The sequence below is a fragment of the Bombina bombina genome, chromosome 3 (assembly GCF_027579735.1).
Source record: "Bombina bombina isolate aBomBom1 chromosome 3, aBomBom1.pri, whole genome shotgun sequence".
Classification (NCBI taxonomy): domain Eukaryota; kingdom Metazoa; phylum Chordata; class Amphibia; order Anura; family Bombinatoridae; genus Bombina; species Bombina bombina.
This window is the reverse complement of record NC_069501.1, coordinates 752,496,024-752,514,605: the sequence shown is the minus strand read 5'-3', so window position 1 is coordinate 752,514,605 and position 18,582 is coordinate 752,496,024. Positions and strand designations below refer to the sequence as shown.

Here is an 18,582-nt window from a genome sequence, read left to right as displayed (position 1 = left end):
TAAGGCAATTTAGGAAACTTGCTTTTACCTAGGACTACCCTGACAAAGTATATTTTCAAATAATTTTAATTCAATTATCAGCTATATTACTTATGTATTGTATTCTTAAAGGGACACTCCAGAATTGTTATTGTTTAAAAAGATAGATAATCCCTTTAATACCCATTTCCCTGTTTTGCATAACCAACACGGTTATATTAATATACTTTTTATCTCTCTAATTACCTTGTATCTAAGCCTTTGCAGACTGCCCTCTTACTTCAGTTCTTTTGACAGATATGCATTTAGCCAATCCGTGCCCTCTCATTTGTAACTCCACGGGCATGGTCACAATTTTATCCGTATAACGCCCACTAGCTGTGAAAAACTGCCAAATGCATTGAAATAAGAGGTGGCCTTCAAGGGTTTAGAAATTAGCATATGAGCCTACCTAGATTTAGCTATCAACAAAGAATACAAAAGGAACAAAGTAAAGTTGATGATAACAGTGTTACAGACCTTTCGCCCTAACAAAACCTCAACAAATAAAATCAAACCACATCCTCTCCATCACAGTTAACCCTATCTTGCAATTACCCCAATTAAAAACTCTATCAAAGCATCAATAACTCTTTGTCTGCATAGTTAGCTCTAACTGCGACCCCTTTTACCCAATGGACCACTCCATGCATCATGCATTTTCCCTCTGTAAAGATTTCTTTTAAATGGTCTCCTGTCTCACAAATCACAAAAAAATATAATGAAGCTCTCCCAGGAAATAATAGCAGCCTGTGTATGATCCTGTTTCTAAAATATAATCTAACATCTATTGATATTGGAATTCCTTTCCAACGTTTTAGTAACCAACATTAGATCTTAGATGGGTTTTAAGATTCCTGTGGGGTTGCAAAAACAGTTCAAAACATCTTTTAAGAAGTGTGGTGATAGAGGAGTCTCCACTTTGGGGCTAGGTGCACATAACAGCAACAGTATCATAAACTGCAGATGATCCCAGAGAAATTAGTAGTTATCTCTATTACTAGGGAATTGCCACAGTACTTGGAGTAACTGCAATGTTGTATGGCCCGAATTGCTTTCAAGAAACTACTGAAAGCAACAAGTTAAGGGGACATTCCAGTCAAATTTGAAATGTACATAGATGAATTACATCTTTGAAAGTAAATATATTTACAATATTCATGTATTAGCGAAAATTCTTCTAATAAAAGTTGTCACTGTTTTAGTGTTAACATGTTTCTCTGCACGTGCATGTGAAGCATAGCTGGATATTCTCAGTGCACCAGCATTTTAAATACTTCAGCTGCTCAGAGAGCCAGTGGTGCTTGTATCATGTCAGCAATGTTGCAAACTAAGTCATTACCAAATGATACAAGCATTTAGGCTCTCTGAGCAAGTGCTGTGTTTAAAATGCTAGTGCACGGAGCATACTTACATATACTCTTGAAACAGCTATAGCTTTAACTAGAAGCATTTTTGCTAATTCATATACATTGCAAAAATGCTTTTATACAAAAGTGAAATGCACCCGTCTGAATTACAATTTTAGCTGGAATTTCCGCTTAAGTTAAGCTATCACAGAGAAGAGTGGTACTTATAGTATCTAGCTCCCAGTGTTCTGCCATGTTTGTAGTTTTTGAGCCCTGTAGGGTTGCCGCCTTGGCAATGTTTTCCTTGACAGATATGACTTATCCAAGCTGCAGGGCATGTACAGAGGAGAATGAATAGTATTATCCAGCAGCACTGTTTATGTTCCTCCCTGCAGTATGTGTAAATCATAACTGTTGAGCAAAACATGGCAAAAGTAGCAACACTAGCCTCTTATGTTAACCCCTTCATGCCGGGCTTCAATGCTTTTACAACGGCATGGAAAATCCTATCTTATATGGCATCCTGCAGCCTCCTCCTCTCCGGGAATGAGAAATTGGACCTGGGGGCATGCCTAGCAGAGTAGGCAGTCCCCCATGATACAATCCCAGCCTTGAAATCATGTGATCGCATTGACAATCACATGATTTCCTTTTTCAAGCGAATGTTTACATTGGAACATTGTTCCAATGTCAAACATTTGCCCCCAGGATAAAGGGGTTAATGATTATGGCTGTTAAAAAGTGATCATTTGATGAACATCTTGTGTGTCCTGTTAAGTTCATCCCAAGCCATGCAAACATACACTTAGAGTTTCTGTGATCTCGTCTGGTCCTCCTTTGATATTCTCTGTTGCTTTCAACTTTCTCTCAACATCATCAAGCCATTGGTTTTCAGCTTCTAAATATGATAATAGTTCATGCCAACACGACCAAACCTCCTGAAAAAAAAAGCATGAATTATACATCTTGATGAGGCCATATAAAAAATATTTTAGACACTAGTATTAAAACCTGTTCTCAAGCCTCCCTAACAGGCCAGGTTTTCAGGATTACCTTGGGTGAGAGCAGGTAAAATAACCAGGTATACTAATCAGCTGATTATTTCACCTGTGCTCCAGTTCAGATATCCTCAAAATCTGGCCTGTTAGGGAGACCTGAAGACTGGTTTGAAAGCCAGTGTTTAAGAGCAAAGTAAGTAAACAATGCAGTGAAACTAAAAATAATAAATTATTGCTGCAGCAAATGTGCACACAAATGCACTGCAGTATATGTTAGTTCTTTATAAATAAACAATAATAATAAACAGTAATAATAAATTTAACAAAAAATGGCCGATAAATGATATAAAACCAAATAGCTGAAATTTATTCTTTTGCAGATTAAATTATTTGAAGTCAATGGTTTAGAAATAATGCTATTGTCAAAAATAAATGGCCTAACTTTTATAAAGGATAAAGTCTTGGCAGCTGATTTATCAAGTAGAGATAAATAATAAATATAATCTCATAGAAGATAATAAGAGAAATGCATTAAATGCTAGTGTTATAATTTATTTTCTCTTTTTTTTTCTTCTGATCAGTTACTATTTTTACTCTAAGTAGAAATCTCTGAAGTCTTCAAGTTATATATTTATGTGTTTTTTGGGCCATTAAGCCACTCCACAGCTGAAGGTTGTGCAGAGAGTTACAGGTAGAGAACCCAGTACAGGTTTTCGCCAGTCTCAACTTCACTCACCTTCAGCTAATACATACTAATCAATATTTGTTAAAGGGACAGTTTACACTAGAATTTGTATTGTTTAAAAGATGGATAATCCCTTTTTACCCAGTCCCCAGTTTGCATAACCATCACAGTTATATTAATACACATTTAACTTCTGTGATTACCTTGCATATAAGCCCCTCCAGACTGCCCCCCTATTTCAGTTCTTTTGACATACCTGCATTTTAGCCAATCAGTGCTGACTCTTAGGTAACTCCATGGACGTGAGCACAATGTTATCTATATGGCACATATGAACTAACACCCTCTAGTTGTGAACAACTGTCAAATGCATTCAGAAAAGAGGGGGCCTTCAAGAGCTAAGGCATTAGCATATGTGCCTACTTAGGTTTAGCTTTCAACAAAGAATGCTAAGAAAAAAGCAAATTTGATGATAAAAGTAAATGGGAAAGTTGTTTAAAATTGCATGCCCTATCTGAATCACGAAAGTTTATTTTTGAGCAGACTGTCCCTTTAAATAGGACGTGCTAGCTCTGTAAAATAGAACCTATGAGAGACAGAATAAAAGACTGATGTCTAAGGGTTCTGAGCCTTTAAATGGACATGAAACCCACATTTTTTTTCTTTCATGATTCAGACAGAGCATATAACTTAAAACAATTTTCCAATTTACTGCTGTTATCAAATTTGTTTTGTTCTCTTGGTATCCTTTATTGAAGGAGCAGCAATGCACTACTGGGAGTTAGCTGAACACATTGGTTAACCAATGACAAGAGGCATATATGTGCAGCCAACAATCTGCAGCTATCTCCCAGCTCCTTAACCTACATAGGTATCAATTTCAGCAAAGGATACCAAGAGAACAAAGCAAATTACATAACAAAAGTGTATTGGAAAGGTGTTTTTCTATGTTGTTTAAAGTTTGCAGTTGATGAGTGCCAATGAGAGGGGTATTTCTATCACACTATATATATACAGTAAATACATACACATGCATAAATATACATACATATACATACATATATATCTATACCAAATAGCTGAAATGCATAAGCATACACATATTTACAAATGCAGAACATACAGTATAGCTGAAAGACGTAAATTAAAATAAATAATATAGTATTATGCTATAATAAGTCTTCAGCATACATTTCTGCGTGAGATAACAGACTGGCAAACCTCTCTAAAAATTATAATGCAGAGCTGCCATACATGTTACATGAGTCTCCCGACACTAGGTCACTAGAAAACTGTGGAATAAAAACAGCCTGTTAGCTGCAAATATTTGCTTTCAACCTGAAATCTTTTATCAGTGTCTCAAACTGAGTTTTATTTTGGCAATATTAGCCTGAGACCTTTGCTAAAAAAAAAAAAAAAAGATATTCACTAGTGAGTGATATATTTTTACTTGATCTTTAAAACACCTGTATCTTCCACAGGAAAAAAAAAACAATAACTTATGTTTGTGCGAAACTCTGGACAGCGATCTGATAATTAGTATTATACGACCCCTTTTGGAATGCTCTGAAAGCAATTTTTTACCTTCACAGACATCCCAACTCTCCCTGAAGTTTAGGGAGTCTCCCTGATTGTAATAGCGGCTCCCTGATGCCAGCAAATGGAATGCAATCTCCCTGAAACTCCAAGTACCATGATCCAATGTGGCCCAAATCCGGAAAGTGTATTCTTTAAGGAATGCCTTTAGTTGCTGGGACGTTATAGAACCCTTAAAGCATGCATCACTAAGAACCACCCCTCCCCCACACTGATTTTAATAAAATAAAAACACAAATAATATCTTATTTACTGCACATAATTAAACTTTGTATTCTAAAATATTTTAGCATTCAACAAGCGTGCGATCACTGGAAAATAGGTTTGTTGTATGTGGTTGTGCAGTAAAGCTACTTTTTTTAATGTGACTTTAGTGGGAAGCTACTTTAATGATAAGTCTCTATCTTATGTAGGGTTTCAAGGTATCCAGTATATAACTAGGAGTGGGGGGGGGGGGTTGCGTGGCAGTAGCGGGTGAAGCCACCTCCCTGAAATGAGTTTTTGCAGGTTGGGATGTCTGCCTTCAGAACTGTGCATCTCAGTAAGGGGAGTTCCCTAATTGTCTATATATGAAAGAGAGACACTTACATTACAATATAATAAGCTGATGATTTCTCTCCATGCTGGTGAGATATTTGCGCTAAGGCCTTAATAATCAAAGCATCGTGGTGATGGACATATTTTAAAAAGGGATCCGTTGTGTAATTGAGATTGGTTGTGAAATTTTTAAAAGATCTGAAATCAGTGTATGAAGGCAATCTCACCAAGAGGCGTTTTACTATACATCCCTATGGGTGCTAATGCTTTCCTAACACTGGCAATATTTTCAAAGCAATATTGCCTACTACATTGAAGGCGTAATGTAAATCATCCCTTTACACAGTATTGATTAGCTATATAATTTACATGTGTTAACAGAAACAACCACTTTTGCTACAATACAATAATAAAACTAGGACATAAATAATACACTTAAAGGTGCTGGGGATTGTGGGTATATTGAACATATGTATAGAATATTTTGTTTATATGAATTTTATAGCATAATGGTATAATATGTATTTTAAAGGGAAAGTCTTCTTGCTTTTGGCATTTTTTTTATTATTATTTTTATTTAGGAAGAAGATTTTGTGTTTGTGATCTTAACATTTCCTAGAATACAGTAGCCTAGACTTTCTAGTTTTTTTTATTGTCTATATAAGATCTCACTGTACTGAACATGTTACAATATATAATAATTGAATGATTTGGTCAGATTCAGATGCATACCATGGTTTTTAGCTGATATAAATAAACCCGACTCATTAGTTTAGGGATATGTCTCATCACAAAGTCTGAACATATTCTTGCAAGACATTTGGAAGAATGATAATAAACAATAAGATAAGCCATTCTTGGCCCATTAGAAAATCTGAAGGAGGGGAAATTAGCTAGAAATGGTCAACTCCTATGGTGATTCTGAGAAAGTGCTGATCAGCAGCAGAAATTTCAAAATGAAGATAAATATATTTGAGGTCAATCATCATTATAAATGTTTGCAGAGGAAAAATCCATTCTGATGTTTCTTGTTACATGCTTTTAATGCTGTAAGTTCTTCAGTTTTGGATTTTAAATGTTATTACAGATAATTACAATATAAAATTCTAGAATGCTCTATCAAAATCACTTTTTAATAATTTCTTGGAAACCAGAGACAGATGGTATTAAAAAGTAATTTACTTTTATCATTAAATTTTCTTTGTTCTCTTTTTTGAAAGCTAAACCTGGGAAGGCTCATATGCAAATTTCTAAGCCCTTGAAGGCCACTTCTTATCTCAGGGTATTTTGACAGTTTTTCACAGCTAGATGGCATTAGTTTATGTGTACCATATAGATAACATTGTGCTCATGCACATGGAGTTACATAGGAATCAGCACTGATTGGCTAAAATGCATGTCTGTCAAAAGAACTTAAATAATGGAGCAGTCTGCAAAGGATTAGATACAAGGTAATAACAGACGAAAAAAGTATATTAATATAACCATGTTGGTTATGCAAAACAGAGGAATGGGTAAATAAAAATTCTGGAGTAGACTGTGCACTAAAACTCTTAAAAATAAAATAACCAATGCTTGCAATTATAAAAACTGTAAATATTAATTCAAAATAAGGTAACAAATAAACCTATGCAAAAGTCTCTGATGACACCAAATTACTTGCTCCAACTGCTCTACTTCAATCTCTTGGGTAGTCTATAAGATTCTAAAAGATACTAGCATAATGTGCATGAATGTTTATGTTTTTAACTGCAATTATATATTTGGGTAACTGGATATACTTGTCCACAGATTATCTGAATAGCAATTTAGGGCCAAATTACAAGTGGAACGCTAAATATCGCTTTGATAGAAGTGATATTTGCACGCCACTGTGAAATACCAGTGTGCTGGTATTACAAGTTTTCAGCAATGCGAATGCGACCTCACATTCACATTGCTAGGAAGCATTGCGCTCACAAGAGCCCACTTCGATAGCATCATTCTGAAACAGCATCAGAACTTCAGCACCAGCAAGAGTCCATGAGCTAGTGACGTATGGGATATACAATCCTACCAGGAGGGGCAAAGTTTCCCAAACCTCAAAATGCCTATAAATACAGCCTTCACCATACCCACAATTCAGTTTATCGAATAGCCAAGCAGTGGGGTGATAAAGAAAGGAGTAGAAAGCATCAACAAAAGAAATTTGGAAATAATTGTGCTTTATACAAAAAATCATAACCACCATAAAAAAGGATGGGCCTCATGGACTCTTGCCAATATGAAAGAAATGAATTTATCAGGTAAGTTCTTACATAAATTATGTTTTCTTTCATGTAATTGGCAAGAGTCCATGAGCTAGTGACGTATGGGATAGCAATACCCAAGATGTGGAGTTTTCCACTCAAGAGTCACTAGAGAGGGAGGGAATAAAATAAAAACAGCCATTTTCTGCTGAAAAAAATAATCCACAACCCAAAAAAATAAGTTTATTTTCATAATTGAAAGAAAAAAAATCAAAAGCAGAAGAATCAAACTAAAACAGCTGCCTGAAGAACTTTTCTACCAAAAACTGCTTCCGAAGAAGCAACTATATCAAAATGGTAGAATTTAGTAAATGTATGCAAAGAGGACCAAGTTACCGCTTTGCAAATCTGATCAACTGAAGCTTCATTCTTAAAAGCCCACGAAGTGGAGACTGATCTAGTAGAATGAGCTGTAATTCTGAGGCGGGGCCTGACCCGACTAAGAAAAGAAGTCCGCAAAACTGCCTTATCCTGATGAAAAATCAGAAAAGGAGACTCACAAGAAAGAGCAGATAGCTCAGAAACTCTTCTAGCAGAAGAGATGGCCAAAAGGAACAACACTTTCCAAGAAAGTAGTTTAATGTCCAAAGAATGCTTAGGTTCAAATGGAGGAGCCTGTAAAGCCTTCAGAACCAAATTAAGACTCCAAGGAGGAGAAAATTGATTTAATGACATAAGCCTGTCATACGAACTAAAGCCTGTACAAAACAGTGTATATCAGGAAGTATAGCAATCTTTCTGTGAAATAAAACAGAAAGAGCGGAGATTTGTCCTTTCAAGGAACTTGCAGACAAACCCTTATCCAAACCATCCTGAAGAAACTGTAAAATTCTAGGAATTCTAAAAGAATGCCAGGAGAATTTATGAGAAGAACACCATGAAATGTAAGTCTTCCAAACTCTATAATAAATCTTTCTAGAGACAGATTTACAAGCTTGTAACATAGTATTAATCACTGAGTCAGAGAAACCTCTATGACTTAGTACTAAGCATTCAATTTCCATACCTTCAAATTTAATGATTTGAGATCCTGATGGAAAAACGGACCTTGAGATAGTAGATCTGGCCGTAACGGAAATGGCCAAGGCGGGCAACTGGACATGCGAACCAGATCCGCATACCAAAACCTGTGTGGCCATGGTGGAGCCACCAGCAACACAAATGATTGCTCTATGATGATTTTGGAGATCACTCTTGGAAGGAGAACTAGAGGCGGGAAAATGTAAGCAGAATGATAACACCAAGGAAGTGTCAGCACATCCACTGCTTCCGCCTGAACATCCCTGGACCTGGACATGTATCTGGGAAGTTTCTTGTTTAGATGAGAGGCCATGAGATCTATCTCTGGAAGACCTCACATCTGAACAATCTGAGAAAATACATCTGGATCGAGAGACTACTCCCCTGGATGTAAAGTCTGGCGGCTGAGATAATCCATCTCCCATTGTCTACACCTGGGATATGCACCGCAGAGATTAGACAGGAGCTGGATTCCACCCAAGCAAGTATCCGAAATACTTCTTTCATAGCTTGAGGACTGTGAGTCCCACCCTGATGCACCCGCTGGCCTAATACTGCCTGCAATTTGCAAGACGTAGTCAATTGAAAAAAAGACTAAACCCCAGGTAAGAAATACATTTCTTAAAAAAATGTTTATATTCCCCAAATATGAAACTGACAGTCTGCAGAAGGAAATACATGAACCTGACTCAAGGCAAATATAAGTACAATACATATATTTAGAACTTTATATAAATTTATAAAGTGCCAAACCATAGCTGAGGTGTCTTAAGTAATAAAAAACATACTTACCAAAAGACACCCATCCACATATAGCAGATAGCCAAACCAGTACTGAAAAATTTATCAGTAGAGATGATGGTAAATTGAGAGTATATCGTCGATCTGAAAAGGGAGGTAGGAGATGAATCTCTACGATCGATAACAGAGAACCTATGAAATAGACCCCAATTGGGGAAATTATCGTATTCAATAAGTGATACTCCCTTCACGTCCCTCTGACATTCGCTGTACACTGAGAGGAATCAGGCTTCAACAATGCTGAGAAGCGCATATCAATGTAGAAATCTTAGCACAAACTTACTTCACCACCTCCATAGAAGGCAAAGTTTGTAAAACTGAATTGTGGGTATGGTGAGGGCTGTATTTATAGGCATTTTGAGGTTTGGGAAACTTTGCCCCTCCTGGTAGAATTGTATATCCCATACGTCACTAGCTCATGGACTCTTGCCAATTACATGAAAGAAATATAAATTTATATGTATATGCTGATTTACATATATACTGTATTTATTTATTAATATGTGTATATACAAATATTAGCACATAAAATATATATATATATATATATATATATATATATATATATATATATATATGTGTGTGTATATAAGCATATTCACATACTGTATATTTACTGGGAACACACAGTTCCCCATACACCGCAATGTAAAGGCACTTTTCAGTGCCGTCTTTTTCTTACACCCCACTCCCACCAAATTTAACCTCAAAATACTGCCTAGTGCAGTAATTTTATAAAGAAATAAGCATGCTGCCATCTTTATTTTCAATAAACTACACTAGACAGTATTTTGGTGCCATTTGGGGCAGATTTTTAAAATTAACAAGAGATCTGATCTCTGGTTAATTTAATAAGTGCTAATTTCTACACTTGTAATGGCTGTTTAATTATCCCACGCCCGCAAATGGGCAAATTTGCCTGTTTAAGGGTGCACGATAATTTAGCCCTCCCCTTGTAATCCAGCCCTTACTTGTTTACATTTAGTAACCATAGTTACACATATGTGTCCGTGGACTTTTGGGTTTTAGGAGTCTTTGTTGAACTGGAAATAAATATTTAGCCCTCACATTCTCTGATTACCTGCTGTTATAATTAAAACTGGTTGCTGTGAAGACCAGGCTGCAATTATAGCACTAGCTGTTTAGTGCCAAATGAAAGTATGCATTTTACTATCACTATTTTTATTTAATTAATTCATACAGAATCACACTATGCAGCGTCACTTTTCTATGCTTCTAAAATAATGACAGACTTGCTACTTCTGAAGGTTTCTGGAAACACCATCTTTGATTTACACCATGCTACAGAATTGCCTTTGCTGTTTCCTATTTGCTACATTTGAGATTTCCAATTTTGCAATGCACTTATGGATAAAGAATATTCTGGTGGGCAAGAATAAAATTGTGTAAAAGAGAAAGAATGTAAACTTGAGATTTTATTTATATAATTCAGAGAAAGTAACATATTTCTTCCTGCTACTCACTTAAAAATGATGGAATATAGGTAATATAATAACAACAACATCTTAAAAGGCACTCTGCAAATACTTGCTTTGAAACTGGAATCTGCTACCCAATATCTCAACTAGAACATTCTTCTCAAGTAATACTAGCCTTTAACTGTGTATTTGCAATGAGTACTTTTTCTAGGTCAGCAGACTAACACTGAAACTTTGATAAAAGCAGACATAGGGCTCAATGTACTAACAATGCAAACCTGCTTTCTGGAATGTATAAAGTAGAGGTCACATGATTGCTTCTTACCCTCTCCACCACTGGTGGCAGAGATAAAAAAAACAAACACATTTGTTAGGGATGATTGATAGGGCTTGCTGAGGGGTGGTGTTGCATTAGGACGTCATTGTGCAATAGCATGTGTGGGTGGTGGACAAACACTGTCTGTTGCCTGTATGCAAATATTCCCTTATCCAATACTGGGAAAGGTTCCTGCCTTTTAGTATGTAGGACCCATAGTTTTAATGAGTTATATATTGCACCTTGAAACAAAACAGGTTTTCTTTTATCTTTATTTTCCTTTGTATCAATTGGATCTTTTATATACCTATATTTTGGATAGGAAAAATCTTTCTTTTTTTGCCAAAAATTAAATAACAGCACCATCAACCTTTGTTGGGGATGCAATAAATAGTATCTTAGAGTGGAATAAAATATATCGCCCCATTTATCAAATCACACCATACTTGTGTTACAGTTTGGCAAATCGCAGTTCCTTTAAGAGTTTACTTTTAAGAGTTGGCGAACCACGTCAGGTAATAGAAATTTACGTCTCCATTAAGATATTTTATCCGGCATATACGTTTTACATGTATGGTGAGGCTACTAGCAGTGTCAGGCTGAGGCAGCCACCAGCAATAACTGAATTATAGTATATTCTGTTTATTGAGCTAGTAGTAATACCTTGTTGGAACGTTTACTTCTATTCAAAGAATCCTCATCATTTGAAACAAATATAGTTTAACTGTTGGTATTCATTTACAACAATTTCTAGCTATGGTTGTGACCATAGAAGATTATTAGGCGAGTCAGGCTGCTCTAGCCGTTCAACAGTGATAAAACCACATTTATTCAATGCCATAAAATAAGCTTATTTCTGGCTTCATTTTGAACCAGTAAAATCCCTCAAGAGGATTAAACCTAAAACGTTTGTTTTTTAATTAAATAAATAAATATTTTTGCCGGCTAAGCAAAGGGAAGCTTTGTTTTATTAATATTGAAAATGTTTCCCTCTACTAATTTGTCTTGCCTTTGATTTTTTTTTTTTATTTATTTTTTTATTCTTGTTTTGTTTTGGCAATTAATGGTATTACAAGTAGTACATAATTAAGGGAATTTTTTTTGTTATTTGATTTTTTTTTTAACTTTATTATCATTTTGTTTGAGTTTTTACAAGATGGCTACAATATCTGCATTAGAAAGTGTTGTAGTTACTTACATCATAAGTAACAAAAGTAAAGATTTTGCTTGTGATGTTCATGAAAAAGAGAATCCTTGGAAATATGTCCAGGATTTATTTGAAAAAGAGATGACTTTCTCTAAAAAAAAGTAAAAAATTAAAGGGCAGAGCAGTAGCAAGTATGTTTGCTGCATGCTTGGCAATGAATGCCAAAATAGAAGTTTTAAATGAAGCCCTTCAAAATTCTAACGTAAATTTAATTCTCAAAGAAAAAGAAATTGACCAGAAAGAAAAAGAAATTGACAAATTGGAATGTAAAGTCAGTTTCTTAACATCACTTAAGGATGAAATAAAATGCTTAAAAGAAAAAAGTGATGAGGACTGTGCTACTGCACAAACAGAACTTAAAATGTGTAAGGAAAATTTGATTAAAACAGAAAATGAAATGGATAATATAATTTGTGAAAATAAAGTTATCCAAAATAAACTTACACAATCACAAAGTGTACAAAATACTCATTTGCTACAAACTTTGAAAAAAGATGCATCCACCCAAACATATTCATTGAATAACTGTGACAAAGTGGGGGAAACAAGGAATGTAATTTTATTTGATAATTCCAACAAAACTGATAAAACAATCAATTTGATTTTAAAAGATGCAGTGAATAACTATAATGCAAATTCAGTAAACATAGGTGAAATCACTGTTTTTCTAGCAACACCTGTGTTATGCCCTGCTACCAGAGGCAATATTTCAAATACTGTATCTAACAACCACTCCACACCAATTTTAATTACTACAATGCCCAATTCAAGTTTTATAGCAAATTCAGGCCAAAATTGCACAGCTCAAAAAGAGTGTGATAAATGTGTATCTAAATTAACAAATGATATTGTAAAAGTGCCACAGTTACACAATGATATCTACAGTGATTTGCTTAAAAATGAGAACATGGATCTCTTCAAAATATGTTTGGGGAATGCATTAAAAACTAAAACAGATATTGTAGTTAAGGTTTTGGAACTTGACATATTAACAAATGATTTACAGAGCAACAGATGGGTGGAAATCATGGATACAATTAATGGTTTTAAAGAAAAACAGTATTGTTATGATCTACAATGTAAACCTGTTTTTCCTAATTTCTTGGAAAAACAGAGGTACACTTGGAGTTTGGATACATCCCATGGTTACCAAAAATCATATGCAAAATGGTTACATGATCTAAATCTATTTTCTACAAAGAGTATTTTTCAGCTCCAACCCAACACATGTAACAAATAGAAGCATGGAGGAATCTTTCTTACAGAGATAGGTGGTATTTTTACAGCAATGGTGAGTATAATTGTATTACCATTGTTCTTGGAACTACTACAGCCTTTAATTAGTTCTAAACAAACATTGTGCCCAAGGGGGGGTAGAGAGATGTCTTTCAGGGAAGTGTCCTCCTGTCTGGGCACTTATTTGTTAAATGGTTAAACAGTTAAAATAGGGTGTGCCTACCTTAGAATAGAACTACCTAGTGGTGGTCCTGAGGCACATTCACCCTTTGTCTCCCAGGATGTATACAAAATGTTCTTCCTGTTTATTTATTTTTTTTTTTTGAAAGATCTCACTCCATTGTTTGTTTTTGTCACAGACCTGAGATCAAAATAGCATGTTATCACACCCCTAGGAAAAATAATCTTAAATGATTTTAACAATATTATGTGCTCAAAATATTTTGGATTGCTTTAGAGCACTTTTATAAAATTTAAGAGAGGGATGTCCAAGAGATGTTTCCAAAATGTAAATAATAGTTGTTCAATTAGAAAAGTAATTACATTTGTTTTGTTTTTTTTCTAGAAAAATTGAAAACCAGTGATGGTTATCTGTAAATGCTTCCTCAAAATCCCAACAGCTGAGCAGAAATGCAGAAACAACATCTCCAATGATATTTCATTATAGTTACTGTACTTATATTCTATGCCTGTTAATAATAATAGCTATCACAATTAATGGTCATTCTTTGGATAGACTCAGTAACCAAAGAAAAAGCAGCATTGCAGCATGTTATCACTGAAAGTTGTAAATATGTGTATCTTAATTTAGTTTTTAAATATGTTATGATAAATTTTAATTCAGACCTACTTTATCATGCAGAACTTCCATTCAATATAAATAATTAACAGAAGCTCAATATCTCCATATAGGATGGTATCCCTTTCTCATTAAAATCCAAACATTAACTACATTTATTTTTTTTCTTTATTATTAAAGCCCAAGGAAAAGATTAATTATAAATTAGTATTTATCCACAAATCCTAATGATTAATTACATATATTTATTAAAGCAAAGTGGGATTCCAGTTTTAATACCATCTCTATAAGGTATTGAGGTTCTGATAGAAATGTGTCTTACCCAGTACATTTATGACCTTAAAAACATCATGAATACCATGATATAAAATAATATACATAATAGGTATTAGACCATTTTAGGGAAGTCAGGTAGACATCTGGTTTAAAGTGTATTATACTTCGTGTAGAAGGTGTAGGGAATTTTTTTTTTTTTGTGTTTATATGTTGGTTAATATTTTAATCGGAGTAACATAAATATGTTGATTTTTCAGTTATAACCTATATGGTTTTGTGTTCAAACCTATTAGGTGTGAGATGAATGTCAAAAGAGAATATAATTCTCAGGAGAATAATGGCAGTATTTGCCTCTCCAAGATTTGCGATACCAACACCACTGTCAATAACTTTGATTATGCCAAGCAAGTTTTTTTTTTCAACTACTGAAGATGTGCTGTGTAGATCTGGGACTTCTTTGCTGATGATATTACTTCAAGATAGAAAATAACATCCCAGAGACAGAAGGAAAATGGAAGATTCAAGATCCTGTCACAACCTATCACAAAGACACTACCAACATCCCTGAAGGAAGTATAGTGCAGCTATGCAAGTGGATCATCAAAAGGGGTGCATTTATGTTACAGAGCCAGGGACCCACATCATTTCATGGTGACTACAGCATGAGAAGAGGCCACCACAGGTTCCTGTGTTCACAACATTTCCACTGAATTTGAAACCCTTTACTTGCATGTGCATATACTAAGAAAATAGACTTGTGGCGCTGCAAGGTGATAACAGTTTACGAAAATATCACCACTTATCTAGCAGGCCCCTGTGACAAAAGAAAAGAAAAACTGTTCCAATACGAAAGTGTATACGTGCCTTTGCCCTCATAACAAACGTTTGTACAAGAAGGTGTCACTTCAGTTTTAAGACGTACAAAATGGACTGATGGATGTACAGATCTTGTCCTACATAAGGATACCAAGCTTCCAGATGCCAGCACCAGTGTCAAATAGCATAATTAATGCTATTAGCTAGTCGTGTTAATCTTTGCTAAATTAAACTTCATCTCCCGGAACACATTACCATGGGTTATAGCATGATACTGTACATAATACTTTGTAATAATGCATAGGTTGTCTAGTAAGGGTCTGATCATGGGAGAAATACATAAGCAAGATACATAATGTGTGGCCATTGGCTAAAGCTTTCAAGGCCACAAAGCGGGGGACTGTTACAGTTTGGCAAATCGCTTATGTTATAGTCCCATTTCAATGTATATATTGTATGTATGAGCATATTTATGTATTTGTATAATATTCTAGTCATAATATTAGCCATGAGAAATATAGAAGCTGTCTATCTTTCTATGCTCTATTTTCAGTTACAAAAGCTATGAAGTCTTTTGTTTACTGCCCTGTCTCAAGAACAGAAGCCATACAAGCCTTTTTGTTTACCATGCCCTGTCTATCTCAAAAAGAATCAAGATATGGTAAACAAAGGAGTTATTTTCTCAGGCTTACTCCCATTCAATATAGTCACCAAATGTTTACATGTAAATAGGAGTCTTTCATGTACCTGTTGGGGTGTGGATGGTAGATAACAGGTTATCATGATTTATAGCTGTCCACCCCTACAATAGCCCTATTTACATGTAAACAGCTAGGACCAATGGAATTCAGTTTTCCAAATATGGTGAAGCGGGAAACAAATTAACCAATTGCATCAAAGCAATACTAACAGATGGGACAATTCTGAATATATAGAACAAGATTTAGTCAGGATTCAGGAGAGAGAGGGGAGGATGAGGACAGGAAGCTAGCAGAAACATCCAGACTGTTCACAAGATAATCCCAAGGTACCTATGTCATGTATGTTTGTGTAAATGTATATTTGTAAGTAAATGTTAATTGTTATTGTCTTTAGGCCTATGCATTGAATATTATGCCATTTTATGTTTTATAGCTGATCTAATAAATAATTGTGTATTTTGAAGCCAACAGTAATTTTAAGAGTCTTATTGCATTGGGTTATTTATCAGTTTCTCATCTATATGTGTATTTTTGCAATATTTTAAACTAGAACTTAGTCAGTTCTATCTATTAATATAATATAGAAATATTTAATCCCATAGCTACAGTTTGTACATTGTAAGCCCCTTTTTAGCTAAATAATAAGCCAGATTTCATATAATTTATGCCTTGCATGGTCAAGAAAACATAAATATATATCTGGATTAGTTAGACTTTAATTGTTAATTCCTCAATGAGCCATAAAAAGCTGTGTAAATAAACAGATATATTTTATGGACGTAGTTATATTGTCACTCTGGGATAAAATCAGAAAATATTGCATAAATATATATATATATATATATATATACATACACGCACTTTACAAGTCACATTAAGGATCTAAAATTCCTCATATTAAATAACATTTAAGAATAAATAAATATTGTACTCTAAAATTATTACTTTTAAGAGTTGCAAACCTGTCCACCTGTGTTCATGTACAATGGGCAGCAAACATAGATCATTTAACAATTCACAAGGAAATCCTTGTCAATTAACCAGAATTTGCTATTTTGAGGGTGTTTGAACTTTTGCGGTCAGATTGATCAAAGCCTCCAAAACAGCTTCCCCTGCTTAATAAATGGAGCCCATAATCCAGAAAGATTATTGGGAAAAAAAAATGGTGATCGCATTCAAGTATTCTCCCCATAAACTTCAATGGAGAGCGTGGAAGAAAAAAACACTTATCGCTAGTGCACTAACCCGACAGGAGTTATTCATATTTTACATTCTAACGTTCTTTACATACACAATTTTTTTTATTGTAAATATATAACTATATATATATATTCTTTTTCTATCTGAAGTACATTGGAATTTAAAATATGCGTGACACGATTTGTGTTTTGTGCTTTAGGTCTAATTTGTTGTCAGGTTAGTGCAGCTGAAGAATTACAAATCTCAAAGCGCTTTCTTGAAATATTAAATATAAAATATAAAAAATATTAATCATATTGATTAAAAATTATAATTCAGATACAGACCAACATTCCCCAAACATCTCAGCATTATTCAAACATATATATATATATATATATATATATATATATATATATATATATATATATATATATATACACACACACACACACACACATTATAGATGGGCATTCAGGTTCTAGCATCCAATACACAAACATCCAAAAACATTATTGGATAACAAGGATACAGAAAGAATTATTGCTTAACGGGACACTGAACCCAAATTTTTATTTCATGATTCAGATAGAGCATGCACTTTTAAGCAACTTTCTAATTTACTTCTATTATAAATTATTCTTCCTTCTCTTGCTATCTTTATTTGAAAAAGAAGGCATCTAAGCTAAGGAGCTAGCAAATGTTTGGGTTCAGAACCATGGACACCACTGGTTTATTGGTGCTGTCCAATCAGCAAGGACAACCCAGGTTGTTCACCAAAAATGGGCCGGCATCTAAACTTACATTCTTGCTTTTCAAATAAACATACCAAGAGAATGAAGAAAAATTGATAAAAGGAGTAAATTAGAAAGTTGCTTAAAATTGCATGCTCTATCTGAATCACAAAAGAAAAAATTTGGGTACAGTGTCCCTTTAACATAACTGATTCGTTCATTGTTCATGCCGTTCTGCATCAAAAAGGTGCGGGGAAAGGAGGAAGGAGTGTTCAAGCTTTGAGGGTTTCTCCAAAAGTCTATATAGGGACACTTCTTTGTTGGTGAGTGTTAGTCAGATGAGTCAAATTAGATTACACTATATCCAGGCTTTTGAAAGGCATTTATATACAAATGCAAAACCTTAGTGTATTTACTATTAGCTATTGAATTGAAAATGGTTTAGTCTACTTTACATATTTCAATATAGCTTTTGCAATCCCTCTTTCTTATTCCTACATATTTTCTATTCAGATTTTCAGACTTGATTGAACAGAGCTCTTAAAAAAAAGATCAAATGCACACCTGCAAAAAATCATTCAGTTATT

The 18,582-nt window shown here is 34.5% G+C and overlaps 1 protein-coding gene across 1 annotated transcript in view; it reads right to left on the bottom strand.

Annotated features, from left to right (window-relative positions):
* DMD (dystrophin) overlaps positions 1–18,582 on the bottom strand; it is a 4,487,195-nt gene that overhangs the window by 2,553,486 nt on the left and 1,915,127 nt on the right. The window contains exon 28 of the mRNA XM_053707599.1: positions 2,171–2,305. Coding sequence (XP_053563574.1) covers positions 2,171–2,305 — 135 coding nt within the window. The remainder of the gene's footprint in view (positions 1–2,170; positions 2,306–18,582) is intronic.